Source organism: Hippocampus comes, unplaced genomic scaffold (assembly GCF_001891065.2).
Source record: "Hippocampus comes isolate QL1 unplaced genomic scaffold, H_comes_QL1_v1.1 scaffold111, whole genome shotgun sequence".
Taxonomy (NCBI): domain Eukaryota; kingdom Metazoa; phylum Chordata; class Actinopteri; order Syngnathiformes; family Syngnathidae; genus Hippocampus; species Hippocampus comes.
This window is the reverse complement of record NW_017805698.1, coordinates 3,129,749-3,143,796: the sequence shown is the minus strand read 5'-3', so window position 1 is coordinate 3,143,796 and position 14,048 is coordinate 3,129,749. Positions and strand designations below refer to the sequence as shown.

The 14,048-nt window shown below is 43.6% G+C and overlaps 1 protein-coding gene across 4 annotated transcripts in view; it reads left to right on the top strand.

Moving 5' to 3' along the window:
• The window catches only part of map3k13 (mitogen-activated protein kinase kinase kinase 13), a 37,525-nt gene extending 23,766 nt beyond the window's left edge, over positions 1 to 13,759 (top strand). For all 4 annotated transcript variants that reach the window (XM_019882300.1, XM_019882298.1, XM_019882299.1 and 1 more), the window contains 13 exons: positions 928 to 1,631; positions 2,594 to 2,777; positions 2,856 to 3,047; positions 4,806 to 4,964; positions 5,047 to 5,205; positions 5,307 to 5,415; positions 5,501 to 5,610; positions 5,880 to 5,996; positions 6,179 to 6,322; positions 7,251 to 7,998; positions 8,084 to 8,154; positions 9,207 to 9,498; positions 10,144 to 13,759. In XM_019882300.1, coding sequence (XP_019737859.1) covers positions 995 to 1,631; positions 2,594 to 2,777; positions 2,856 to 3,047; positions 4,806 to 4,964; positions 5,047 to 5,205; positions 5,307 to 5,415; positions 5,501 to 5,610; positions 5,880 to 5,996; positions 6,179 to 6,322; positions 7,251 to 7,998; positions 8,084 to 8,154; positions 9,207 to 9,498; positions 10,144 to 10,242 — 3,021 coding nt within the window. In that variant the 5' untranslated portion in view covers positions 928 to 994 and the 3' untranslated portion in view covers positions 10,243 to 13,759. The remainder of the gene's footprint in view (positions 1 to 927; positions 1,632 to 2,593; positions 2,778 to 2,855; positions 3,048 to 4,805; positions 4,965 to 5,046; positions 5,206 to 5,306; positions 5,416 to 5,500; positions 5,611 to 5,879; positions 5,997 to 6,178; positions 6,323 to 7,250; positions 7,999 to 8,083; positions 8,155 to 9,206; positions 9,499 to 10,143) is intronic.
• The last annotated feature ends 289 nt before the right edge of the window (positions 13,760 to 14,048 follow it).

Sequence of the window (14,048 nt, the reverse complement as noted above, 5' to 3'; positions counted from 1 at the left end):
TTCATCGGTGGGTTCCCAGCTGTGTAGCCGTCACACGGCCGCACGACTGGACGGGGGCGGGCAGGTGCTCCGCATCACGGTCAATCCACACGCTCGCACACACGCGCGCATTTAAGTAAACACTGGGCAGCAGACAGCAAGGCTGCTGAGGTCTTGTGGTCTGCATGCACGTAGCGGGTGGACAGGATGCCCAAATATGAATAAACATGCTCATACTGGACTGGACATGTACTCTCTTGAAGTCAAATATCAAACCCCACCCGGAATAGTCTCTTTGTCGCCGGCGTCATTTTTGCCATTTTTTTTTTTTTTTTCCCCCGATGACAAAACTCGATAGCCGCCGTTGACCCAACCAACTGCGTGTAAGAATCGCAGTCGGTGACTTCAAATGAAAAGCCAATCAGGAACAAAGAATTGTGAAGGGCTTTGTTGGCTTTTATAGGTTACATCAAGTCATCAGGCCCACCGCAGCCACGGGGGCCCCCAGCTTGTGGTTCCTCCAGTGTACATTGGGCGCTCTCCAGTGTGTGTCACCACTGTCACTTTGATGAGTCTGCCGCCAATAATCTCCTTATGTTTGCCATAAAAATAACAAATCAAGTCGACATATAAATATAATAAAAGGGAGGCTTCCACACACACACACACACACACACACCCACACATTTTTTTTTTTTTTTTCATGTCGTATGCACATGTGTGATGTTTGTTTGTGATTTGACCACTTCCGGAATGCTTGCACTCTGTAGTTAAAAATAAAAGTCATTAATGTAAGCTCATCCCATCGCAGATCTATGAAAGGATTTGTCTTTGCGGAAGTAGTGAGAGCTTAGTGCGATAGTCCTCATCTTGTTTTGGTTTTTGTGAAAGCCCCCAAAAGTAGCTTCATCATTAACATGTGTCTGTGTTGTTTGTATTTTTTCTCAGGTGATTGAAATACTGACGAACCAATGTGTTAGGACCGCTCCTCACCAAGTGTACATAACCCATATTCATGCATGACATCATGGGAAGTTCCCCCGAGGTGCTCTCATGGACTTCCTGCCCCAGCATGCTGGTGGGCAAGCTGAAGGAGGAGCTCAAACTCAGTGTCGTCGGGGACTCCATGAAGAAATCAAATGCACCAAACTCTCAAACGCAGCCTCCTCCGGCTCATCCCTCGATATTACCCCCTCAGATAATCACGGACCTGGCCCCGCCCACGCACCTGCCCATGCCCCTGCAGCTTCTGCAACCGCCAAACCAGGACGAGGAGACGGTGCTTGGGGGTTTGAGTCCCCCAAACACGGCCTTGAGCATAGACTCCACGCGGAGCGAGGGCGGCCACTTTGACAACAGTGTCCTTCAACTGCAGGAGCACGACCACGAGGAACCAATCTCGCCAGCCTCCCGCGAGCACGGCGGCTGCGGGAGCGGAATGGAGGAGCAGATAGGAGATAAGGACTGTCATTTGGACCATAGCGAAGAGGACAGGCAAGGTCACCCGCAACACCCCGATGACATCAAGCTGCATTTCCACAGAACAGGGCCCGGGTCGGGTGGCTTTCTGGAGGGGCTTTTCGGCTGTCTCAGACCGGTCTGGAACATCATTGGAAAGACGTATTCCACAGAATACAAGCTACAACAACAAGGTGAGCGTATGGCTGCTCTGCATGAAGCTGAGCTGTTTGTCAGTTTGAATTGAGGTCAGGAAGAAGGTAGATTCACTACGCTGGAGGCTGCGGGGTGCGAGTGTGGTCAGACAGAATTGGGCTGAGTCTCCTGGTTGATGTTCCAAATGACCTCAGTGGTTTATCTCCACCCACAAACCATATTTCCTTAGATAGTGGCCAGGGGCAGTCTATGAGTGGTAGGGTTTTATTAGGGGGAGCTTAATTTGTATGAATGTATTTTGACCTGTTATACATTATTGTAATGTAGATTAATTTTTAATTGTGTCATTATCAAAGTTATGTTTGGAAAGAAGTATTTTTAAAAAATATTCATGTTATTCTGTTTTGTATAGGCTAAATGTTATTTCGCCACCACTCACTGAGGTGTGTGCTTTATTTAATATTTATTTTTTTTTGCGGGCACTACTTCATTGTCATACTTTATTTGTCCTGCATGGAACTATTGTAATGCCCTGTGATTGGCTGGCAACCAGTCCAGGGTGTAGTCGGTCTTTTGCTGGAATTCACCCATGACTGTAATTAGGGCAAAAGTACAATAGAAAGTAAATGGGATGAAATTACTTTGAAACACATTGTAAATGACAGTGTAAAATCCACTGTCCAGCTCCTCATTAATTTTCTTTCACTTCCTCTGAAGCCCACCGTAAACATCAATTGTACAGCTACCATGTCTGCCCATAGAGAGACACCACCTGTTTTTTTGTTTTTTTTGTTTGTTTGCAGGAAGGGAACAAATGAAGCAATAATTAAGGATGACGTTTCTTTATTAAGTTGTCGTGGCAGTTAATTACTGCCATTACAGTCACAAGACAGAGCAATTAGTGAATTGTGACACCTATTATGTTTGCTTTCAACTTTTATTTTCTCAGTGGAAAACACAACACTCGACTGCATCCAACTTTCCATTTCCCTGTTTCCAGACATGTGGGAGGTTCCGTTTGAGGAAATCTCAGAGTTGCAATGGCTGGGTAGCGGTGCTCAGGGAGCCGTCTTCCTGGGCAAATTCCGCTCTGAGGAGGTGGCCATCAAGAAGGTGCGCGAACAGAAGGAGACGGACATTAAGCACTTGCGGAAACTCAAACATCCTAACATCATCAGCTTCAAGTAGGTCTCTAATCATTTGGTTTGCACCATGTTGCCTGCGCTGCTGCACTGCTCACCCATTTGCCGTGTTCTACCAAGGGGGGTTTGCACTCAGGCGCCTTGTTACTGTATAATCATGGAGTACTGCGCTCAAGGCCAGCTCTACGAGGTGCTTAGGGCAGGGCGGAAAGTGACCCCCAGGCTTCTAGTGGACTGGGCCTCAGGCATCGCCAGCGGCATGAACTACCTGCACCTCCACAAGATCATCCACAGGGATCTCAAATCTCCCAAGTAAGTTTCATGCAGTGCGGAGGTGCTGGACTCTATCCTAGCTGTTTTCGGCGCGGTTAACCCTGATTTGGTTGCCAGCCAATCGCAGGGCACATAGAGACAAACAAACACTCGTGCTCACAATTACACCAAGGGGCAATTTAGAGTGTTCCATTGACCTGCCACGAATGTTTTTGGACTCCAAAAACATTGCGCGCAGTTGTTTCACTATGTTGTACAATGCCTTAAGCAGACAATTCAGCTTTTCATTTCTAAGTAGTGTGACATTAACCCTCAGGATGTTAATAATCAAGTGGCCTTTATGCGAGTGAAGTCGCTTGCCCTGAACATCCTGTGCACAGCATCCGCATCCCCCCATGTCTTTAATCAATATTGGCGTGCTGCAGTGCTGCCTACGCTGTATTAGTCAGCAGACCCATTTCAGGCTGAGTCTTCTGGAAAGGTCGTCCTCCTTTGATTAATTGGATGAATCACGCCCAGTAAGATTTTCAAAACGATGAGTTTTCGTCATGTTTTGATGCTTTTTATCACAAACTGCCTCCCTACCTTGTACTGTGTACATATATGTAAAAATATAGCATTACCGGTACTTTATTTCTTTTAAAGTAGGGCGCCTCTATTTTTGACAATCTCAATCTGACATTTCATGGTTTCAAATGGTGTAAAAACACAAGATCTCGCAGCACAAGAAGGCCTATCCAGTTAAGCCATACTTAAATTTTATTTGATTGTTTTACATTCATGGTCTATAATTACATTTATACAAATATTCACTGTAAATATTGCTTTGACCACAGCCTTTTCTGACATCTGCATTGTAGGACTGGGACTCTGGTAAACTGAAAAGCCCTGTTTTAAGAATTAATAAAAATTAAAAATCATAATTTGAAAGAGGCAAATGTGATTAACTATATGTCCTATGCAGATTAAATGACATGTAATTCTTGCCCAAAAGCAAAATATTCATTAAACATTCAGCAAATTCAAACATACAGATTTTATAACAGATTTCACAAAGCTTCACAAAGGTTCAATCTTTGCTTCAAAAATGCATTTCCATTGCACAATATATATATATATATATATATATATATATAAAATATATATGTGTATAATATATATGTGTATAATATATATGTGTGTGTGTGTGTGTACACACACACACACACACACACACACACACACACTGTATATGTACATTTAAATGTACAGTGTGTAGAAATTAGTGTCATCTAGTGGTGAACTAATAGAATGCAACAACCTAAGAAGCACGTGCATTATTGGAGCACACTACGTTAAGGCCACCAACAATTTCTTCAACAGAGGTGCAAGCAAAATGTCATTTCAAACGATTTCTAGTATTCCCCTCAAGTGACGGAGTAAATGCATGGCAGTTGTTGCATATGCTGTTGACATTATGTTGAGGAACTACATTCGCAAAGTTTGTCTCCTTAGAATATTTGCAGCAGAAGATTAGCGATTACTTCACCTACAATAACATAAAAAAATATGTTAATGTGATTGAACGTATGTTTTTACATATTATTTAAATGAATAGAGGGTCTTTGAAATAATGAACAATGAAAAAAAAACATTTTTTACACACCGTATCTTTAAGTTTGAGATTAAACTTTTTTGCACAACTTTGGACAAGAACTGCCTATATTGTTAAACTACGATATGATGTCAGTTTTTTTGGGGGGGGAACACCCTGCCTGCATATTAAACCTTCCCTTGTCTATGTATTTTTTTAAATAGTGTTTTGGTCACCCACAACGACTCTGTGAAGATCTCTGACTTTGGAACATCGAAAGAACTAAGTGACAAAAGTACAAAGATGTCATTTGCTGGTACGGTGGCCTGGATGGCTCCAGAAGTGATACGAAATGAGCCGGTGTCAGAAAAAGTGGACATCTGGTGAGTTGGGTTTCACTCAAGAGTGTATCGTTTTGAATTTCTTGAATGGTCCTGGTTGTGAGGACCCCACTGTGTCTTGTAGGTCGTTTGGAGTTGTCTTATGGGAGTTGCTGACTGGAGAGATCCCCTACAAAGATGTAGACTCTTCTGCTATCATCTGGGGCGTTGGCAGTAACAGTCTTCACCTCCCCGTGCCCTCCACATGCCCGGATGGCTTCAAAATCCTCATGAAACAAACATGGTGTGTGGGCGCTTGTTTATTAAATGGAAAAACCTATGAGTATAGGGTATCTGTTTCATGCAAAAGCTCACATAATCTCTCATTTACTCATTCATTCCAAGGCAAGGCAAGCCCAGAAACAGGCCTTCGTTCCGTCAGATCCTCCTACACCTCGACATTGCCTCGGCTGATGTTCTGGGAGCTCCTCAGGAGACCTACTTCAAGTCTCAGGTCTGCACTACATGTGGAGACTTTAAGCTTTAAAGAAGTACATTATACACATGCCTCACGGTTGTGACATTCATTCATGTTCCAGGCTGAATGGCGAGAGGAAGTAAAGAAACATTTCGAGAAAATCAAAAGTGAAGGCACGTGCATTCACAGACTGGATGAAGAGCTGATCAGACGCAGGCGGGATGAACTCAGGTGCGGCCATGTTCCAGAAAAGACCCTGTGGTGGTCAAAAAGCTCCTTGGTGGATTATTGTTTGCTAATCACCAACACTTGAATACAATACATGGGCATGGACAATATGTGCAAAATAAGGGGAGTCGTTTCAGTCAAAATGCCAAATACGGAAAAACTGATCATTGTAGCAGAAGAAATAATTACATAATTTGTTTTGACATGCATGTTATCATGCAGATCGGGGATTTATTTGAGCCGTTTTAGCTAATGTTTTCCACCCTTTTCAGGCATGCTCTGGACATCCGGGAACACTACGAGAGGAAGCTGGAGAGAGCCAACAACCTCTACATGGAGCTCAGTGCCATTATGCTACAGCTGGAGGTCCGAGAGAAAGACCTTATGAAGTAAGTGAATGAGCTCCTTCTCACAGTAGGGGGGCATCCTGCTTTACTTCTGTCATTCTTCTACAGTGTTTACCTTCTTTAGGTTTGTAGCCATTTTTTTTAGTTTTTTTTTTTCTTTCTTTAGCCAAGCATGAGGTGGTGTATAGATTTTGTTTATGTACAAAGTAATATAATCCTGACAGGAGAGAGCAAGCTGTGGAGAAGAAGTACCCCGGGACCTACAAGCGACACTTGGTCAGACCCATCGTTCGATCCAATGCTGTAGAAAAGCTGATAAAGAAGAAAGGAAGTATTTCTCACAAACCTGGGATGTCCTCCGCCAAAAGGTTTGTCTCTTACCTTAATAAGAAAAAATAAAATAAAAACATATTATTATGTAAAAAAAAATAAAAAATACATTGTGAAATTTTAAAGATCATACACAATCTGTTCCAAGATGTTGTTCAACCTCCAATTGCTTCAGATTTTAAAATGATGAAAATGACAATGTAAATGTAACGATAGAGTTGTGAACATTTCCCTTAGAGCACTACTAACATTTTTGATGGTCTCCTTTATAGTTGAGAGTTTGTATCTCAGTGTACAAAAGCCACACAATGCAAGTAATCAAGTTCTTTATAAAAGTTTTTTTTTTTTTTTTTTCACTAAGCTTATGATAATATCAACAATAAATGATGGCCGATGACAAAGGGTCACTTATGTATAATGACCAGAATCTTAAGTATGAAATGTAGGAAAACAAAACATTTGGAGGTTGATATCAAGCAAGCAGATGTGATTGCAAAAGGTTAATTTTCACGCTTCTGTTAAATTTATCCGTCCCCAATTGCTAATGCATCCGACCATGTTCTTATAACGGCACGTGAACTCACTTGGGGTGGGCTGTCGTCACCGCAGGATACACTGCGGAAAAAGGAAAGCTTGCCAAAGACAATCAATAATATGCATAACCCGTTTTAAACAGTCTTAATTATCACACGCACATGTAAAAACAAACTGTAGAGTACAACTTGAATACTCACTCATGAGACATGACTAAGCAGATGGAGGACAGCTGTTTGCTTGGAAGGTGAGTGTGTTAACATTCACGCAAAACATAGTCGAGGTGTAAAGTATGCACGGTTGGTCTTGAGCTTATTTTATTGTCCTGAACAGCCAGGACAGAGATGACCTTTTATCACACTTTTCCCCTTTGCCACAACCTTTTTGAAAACATTTCTAAAAGGACACTGTTTCCGTGTGTGCCTCCTCCAGGCCAGACTTGCTCCGTTCTGACGGTATCTCCAGCGTTGACCCCCTGCCGTCCCCCTCACCACTGTCCGCTAGCCCAAAGGTGCCCACACCTCCTGGGAAAGCCCGCTACCGAAGCAAGCCCCGCCATCGCCGGGCCAACAGTAAAGGAAGCCATAACGAGTTCCTCGGGGTGTTGAAATCTACTACAGGAGTGCCCGACGACGTCCAGTCACTACAGGAGCCACATCAGCACCATCATCACCACCTCCCACTGCCTACCTCAGGATCGCCACTTCTGTTGAAGGGCCGCGAAGAGGCCGTTGTAAACTGTGCCAATAACCTGCGTTATTTTGGCCCCGCCGCTGCCTTGCGTAGCCCTCAGACTGATCACCTACAGCGGCGTGTTTCCGGATCCAGCCCTGACCTCATCTCCACAGCGATGGATGCAGACACCCGTCAGCGGACCTCATCCACCAGCTCCAATCCCCTCCCAGGTGCCGGTTCTGGCTGTCCCTGCTGCCAGGCTCACCCGTTCCCTGGATGCCTTCACTGTCAGGAGACCACTCCTGCATCCAGCCAGCCAGACTTGCCCAACTTTTCATTGCCCAGTACTCAAGAGGGCAGCCAGTCCTCTTTGAGAGCTCCCATCAAAGATCCCAGTTCTAATGGGGAGGTCTTGAAGAAGCCAGAGCCTCAGGAACAGGAGTCCTTCCAGAACAAACACACCCTTCCAAATGCACTTCCCCGTACACTCAGACCGCTGAGGAAGGTAAGCAGCCATTGGTCTAATAATGATGTGTGTCTGTGTGACCTAATCACACATGGAAGATGACTCTGCGATTGCTTACTGCCAGGGTGGAGATGAGTCATCTGAAGAGGAGGAAGGAGAGGTGGATAGTGAAGTGGAGTTTCCAAGGAGACAGAGGTACTGTGCCATTGCGCAATTCGGTGAATGATGACAGGTATTGTTTCGAGTGTTCTCTTTTCATAACAGAGTTCTGTTCCTACAGTGCCAAAGTAACACCAATTTCTGTTGGTTGGAACACACGGTAGTCACTAAAGCAGTAGTTCAGTCACGGGTACAGTAAATATTTGGATGAGAAACACCTCGGGGCCAAATATAAAACAATAAATGGGAATTACATTGGTAACTGAGCATACCTTCTTGTGAAACGTCTGTTGGGACAATCATAAACCAAGGACCCTTGCATTTTGTAACAACCTTCGCTTAACATACTGGTGTCAAACTCCAGTCCTCAATAGCCGTTAGACTGCATGTTTTCCATCTCTCCCTGCTGCAACACACCTGATTGAAGTGATCAGGATCTTTATTAGGCTCCTGCAGAGCTTGCTAATGAGCTGATCGCATGAATCAGGTGTGTTATGGCCTAACACATAGGTGTCAAACTCAGGTCCTGGAGGGCCGCTGTCCTGCATGTTTTCCAAGTTTCCCGGTTGCAACACACCTGATTCAAATTATCATATCATCAGCAAGCTCTGCGGAAGCCTGACATTGAACCTGTTCATTTGAATCAGGTGTGCTGCAACAGGGAGACTTGGAAAACATGCAGGACAGCGGCCCTCCAGGACCTGAGTTTGACACCTATGGCCTAACACATCCGAGTTTTGCGCTATTGTGGGAGTTTAAAAACAACAACTTTCATTTTATGTGAACACCTTTGGCTGGTCGGCATCATAGCTGAAAGCGCAAAGACAAACCCCATTCATATTGGCATTCACACGTGAGGACAATTCAAAGTCTTGTTCGCGGTGAGAGCGAGAAGCAGATGTATGCAAATAAAGGATAATAGTCACAGAATCTCCAAATCAAAGTTTTTGGATAGTCTTATCGTGCCAACCAAAAAAAAAAAAAAAACAGTAACAGTGCTAAATGTTTCCTAATAGAAAAAAAAAAAAACACAATTTCCTTTAAATGATGCATTTTTCTATATCGACTCTTTTTGCGCTCTCTCGCAGACCTCATCGCTGTATGAGCAGCTTCCAGTCGTACTCCACGTTCAGCTCGGAGAACCTGTCTGTGTCCGACGGAGAGGAGGGCAACACCAGTGATCACTCCCACAGTGGGCCCCTGGACAGGCTGAGTGCTAGCCAGGAGGAGCACCTGGACGAGCTGCTTTCGCACACGCCGGACATCCCCATCGACATCTCCACTCAATCGGACGGCTTGTCTGACAAGGAGTGCGCCGTCCGCAGGGTCAAGACACAGATCTCCTTGGGAAAACTGTGCTCGGATGAGCACAGCTACGAGGTTAGTGGTTTTAAATCAAATGGATCCGATGACAGAGATGGCCACATCCTCTGAGGGCCGTACCAAATTCATTCGTCCATTTTCGATTAACACTTGTACTCATTAGTTGAGCGGGAGCCTCGCCCAGCTGACTTTTGGGTGTTCGGGTATTGGACATTCAAAACTCTGTGACCTTGACCTACCTGCTCTCTCTCCCTTCTCATATAGTGAAATTAAGCAAATACTAAATCATGTAGTTCATTAATAATAACGTCCTATCTAGAGTGATGTCCACTGATGCATTAGTTCAGTGTCTGTGGGGAAAAGCATTTAATGTGAGGATAGAGGGTAAAAATGTAAAAACACAGACATAAAAATAGTAAAATAATTGAATACTAATCCAAAATCCTCGCCTTGTTCTCTTTGTCCCTCTCTCTCTGTACCGTCAACCAAAAAGCAGATAACCAAGCAATGCGTTTTCGATCTAAAACAATGCATAAACCGAGACATTTGAGAAAGATAGACCATTTGACAGTATCTAATATTGAATTTGATTGTGCAGGTGTAACTAATGTTGTGTCTGGTTAGAATACTCAATTTGCCTTTCATCATAATAATCTATGCTACCCCCCCCCCCCCTCCCCCCCCCCCCCCCCCCTCACCCAGAATCCTCTCCAGTATGGGGACTCAGACTGCGACTCATCCGAAGCAGAATGCTCAGATGCCACCATCCGGAACAACAAACCAGCCCCTTCCTCATGGTGAATGCATCATCGGGCACTTTTTTTTTTTTTTTTGCCTGGAACCAACAGTGTTCCACTGGGTCCTGCAGAGAATACAGCAATAAGAGGACAATGATGTCAAAAAAAACAACAACAAAAAAAAAAAAACAGCAATCTGTCCCAGATCCCTTCCTCCATTTACCAGGCCTCCATTCCCTCATGTTGAGCACAGCATCCAGGCAACCCATGGCAGGGATTCCCTTTTAGAATGAACATAACATGTACATGATATAGAATAACATTCATAATTTATTTTTGAATTCTGAAGGACTATTCAGGAAATCGGGGTGAAGAAAAAGACTCTTGAGACATATTTACCCACATGCCAACCAGTTGGCGGCGGTGAGAGCGATCGTGGGATTAAAACACGGGTGGTAAGAGTGAAGAGGGCGCATGGAAACCTGATTGGTTCTCATGCTGACAGCGAGCGATGGCGAGTTACATCATCGTTAATCTCTCAGGTGACCCAGATGTGGAGCTCCATGCCTTTATCTGGCTGCAGGCGCTGTCTTCATTTTGTTGAGTTACATGGCAAAATCCCCCAAATCAGCACGCACCATCCTGGAGTGCACCACTACACAAAAATGTCACGAAAATTATCTTTACTGAAATAATAATGACAAACAATTCTATGTACTCACTGTGAAATCGGGGCCTGTTTAGTTGAATACACAGCGATTATTCTGTTGTGTGAAAAAGCGACGTGTATACGCAGGTCACTTGTACCTTCTGTTATCTAGTGGGAGAGCATTTGAATTGTTTGGGCCAGAATTTCTCTTGATGACCATATTTGGACATGTAAGATTCCTTGCTCAACTAGCTTTACTATGAGTTTACAGAACCCTCGCGACCCACCGTCCTCGCCTCCAGAACTGGTGGCTCTCCCATTACAAAACTCGCATTGCAAACACCAGCATAACCACCGGACTCCATTCCTTCCGCTCATCACGCTGTGAGCGTGCCCAGCATGCATGTGACCGCATTAGGTGGACCGGTTGGAACACGGTGAGATGGAGCTGAGGAGAACAGCTGGAATGAACAAAACAAAAGACGATATCCAGCTTCTTCTCTCATCACGAATCAAATGACGCTCTCAGAGCGTGAGGACCCACAAAGTCCCCTTTAGACATTATGCTTTCAAGTCTCATCTCAGGACTGCTCGAGAAGGACCGGAACAAACTGGACTGGACCAATTACTGTATGTTCGAATGTTGTTTGGACAACTGTTTTTTTTTGCTCTTTGCAAATTTCCTCAAATGGTGGCCACTGCTCTAATAATGTCATGTATAATACCAAGTATATATACCAAGTAATAACTCTGAAACCTTAAACCTCACATTTGTGGTTTCTGCAAATTCGCCCATTTGCAAATTATCTATCAGCTGCAAAAAAATCCTTCTATGTTTTTGCACTGAGGCCAAAACAACAACGGTGGTACTTTAATGTCCTCTGGTGGTATCTTGGTGCTCAAGTGAGCTTCATTTAGACAAAAATAGTCTCATGACATCTATAGGCAAAACCATAAGGTTAACATGGTTCAAACTATAATCCCAAAACAGTTGTATTTTATTGTGGGGACAAAATGCACTTTAAATGCACGTACACACGTGAGGACAACTTTCTTTTACTTCTGCTAACAACCCAGGCTAACGTTCAGGACTTGACACTGATAACACTACCGCTTTCCTGTTTAGACAGGGCTTTGGCGCCATTTTGTGTCATATTCTCGTGTTTCAATTTGAGAGATTATTGAATGGAAATAATAAGACAGAGCGACTGCTCCTGAAGCAGTTGCACGTTATTCACCGTCAACCAACATCAGCATATCTCGCTCCACTTTGACAAAGAATTCCGTAAAATAGACGCCTCCTTCAAATAAATGTCGCGGCCACCATTTGAGGTAATAGTATTCAGGTGCAGAATCCCCCCCCAACATCATTTTCAAGTGCATCATCTCTCATATAACACTTTCCAGCAGGGTACTTCTTACTTATGTAATGCTAAATGTGTGTGTCATGGCACTTCTGTCAGTCCAAAAAGAGCAAACCATTCCCCCTGTGCTTGTGAACAAAACAAAAGCAATTAAGAGTGGAGGTTGCTTGCTTGGGATCGGGAGGGTCTAGCTGGCTAGACACAATGACTGGTGGCTAGTGAAGTTTTTATTTTGATTTTCTGGGGGGTTTTTTTCCCTTTGGTTTTGTTTTTTGTTGTTCTGGTTCGACGTTGCCAGCTGAGAACAGGAGCTAGGTGACGACAAATTCAATGATTTGTATTTGTGGCTCTGCTGCTTTTTTTTTTATTTTTCTGACCACAGATGCGCTCCAAAATTAACATTTTTTTTTGCTCTACTGTGTTTTTTTTTTTGAAGGTATGTTGCATCTGTTGGAGCTTAATTTGTTCCCCCTTCTTTTGAGTGTCTGCCTTTCCTTTGTACATAATTTGGGGAGAAGGCATAGTTGATTTTTGTTGTCAGCATAGTTGATTTTTGTTGTCAGCTTTTGTCTATGTAAGCAGGCTATAAGGAATACACAAGCCAGAGATCAATAAGGCCACGGGGTTGTTTTAATTTTCCTTCATTTCAGTGTTACTTTCCTATGTGTGTATAGAAACATCAGCAGATGTAACTTGACCTGTCATCGGTGCGCTGCTCAAACTGGCTGAAAAGAATGTTTGTGATGTGTTTGACATCAGCATTGAACTGGATGAACTGCATCGTTATCTGTGGAATTGAGCTTGAAAGCTTTTGCAAAAGCCGCACGAGCTCGAGCCTCCCCCGACCGTCTCCTTTGTGTTTACGTTGCTGTAAATGAATTAACCTCATGCAATGTCATGATCAAGCTGTGGGGAATGCCTGGCATACATCCTGTGAAGTATGATTGTGGTTCGTTTTCTTCGTAGCTGGCCTACAGGATTATTGAATTAATTTATTACGAATGGCAAGTGAGTGTTCTTTTTAATTTCAGGCAGCTTCAACAGGAGTATTATTTAAAGAAAGCACAATGAACAGGTAGGAGGACAGTATTAGTTTTATGTTCGGTGGATCAAATCATCATATCTTATCATCATCATTACAGATGAAGTATGGATCTGGTGGCACTTAATAACAACAAAAAATGGTTCCAAATGTTTACTCCAGTCAACATAAGAATCTCTTCTGTTTTCACCAAAAGCCAATCAGGCGGCAAAGAGACCACAGGTCTGAAAGCATCTGTGATGCAGACTTAATTTTTTTTTAACCCCGTCCTTTCTGTCATTTTCGCTCATATTTAATACCAGTTTGTGTCTGTGAGGTTGTTTCAAATTGTGACATCATCTCATGTACGCGTTACATTTTTTTTCCTTACTACGCTCATTTTCCAGCTCTTCCTTTCGAGTGACATTACGATCAAACCAATCCTGTCAGACTTCTGTATTTTCCAGAGTACAGTACGGTGGACATCTGGGGGAATATAATCCAAGCAAGCAACTGCATGGAATAAATGCTGATGTACTGTACCCAACATCTTGTGTCGCTGCTTTTATTATTAATTGCATCCATCTGTATCCTGTACGGGTGTCACGGTGGACAACTGGTTTACATGTCCGCCTCACAGTGCAGAGGTCCAGGGTTCAATTCCAGGCTCGGGCCTTCCTGTGTGGAATTTGGCTGTTCTACCCATGCCTGCGTGGGTTTTCTCCGGGTACTCCTGTTTCCTCGCGCATTACAAAAACATGCATAGTAGGTTAATTGATCACTCTCAATTGTTGGTAGGTGTGATTAACAGTGATTGGCTGGCAACCAGTTTTGGG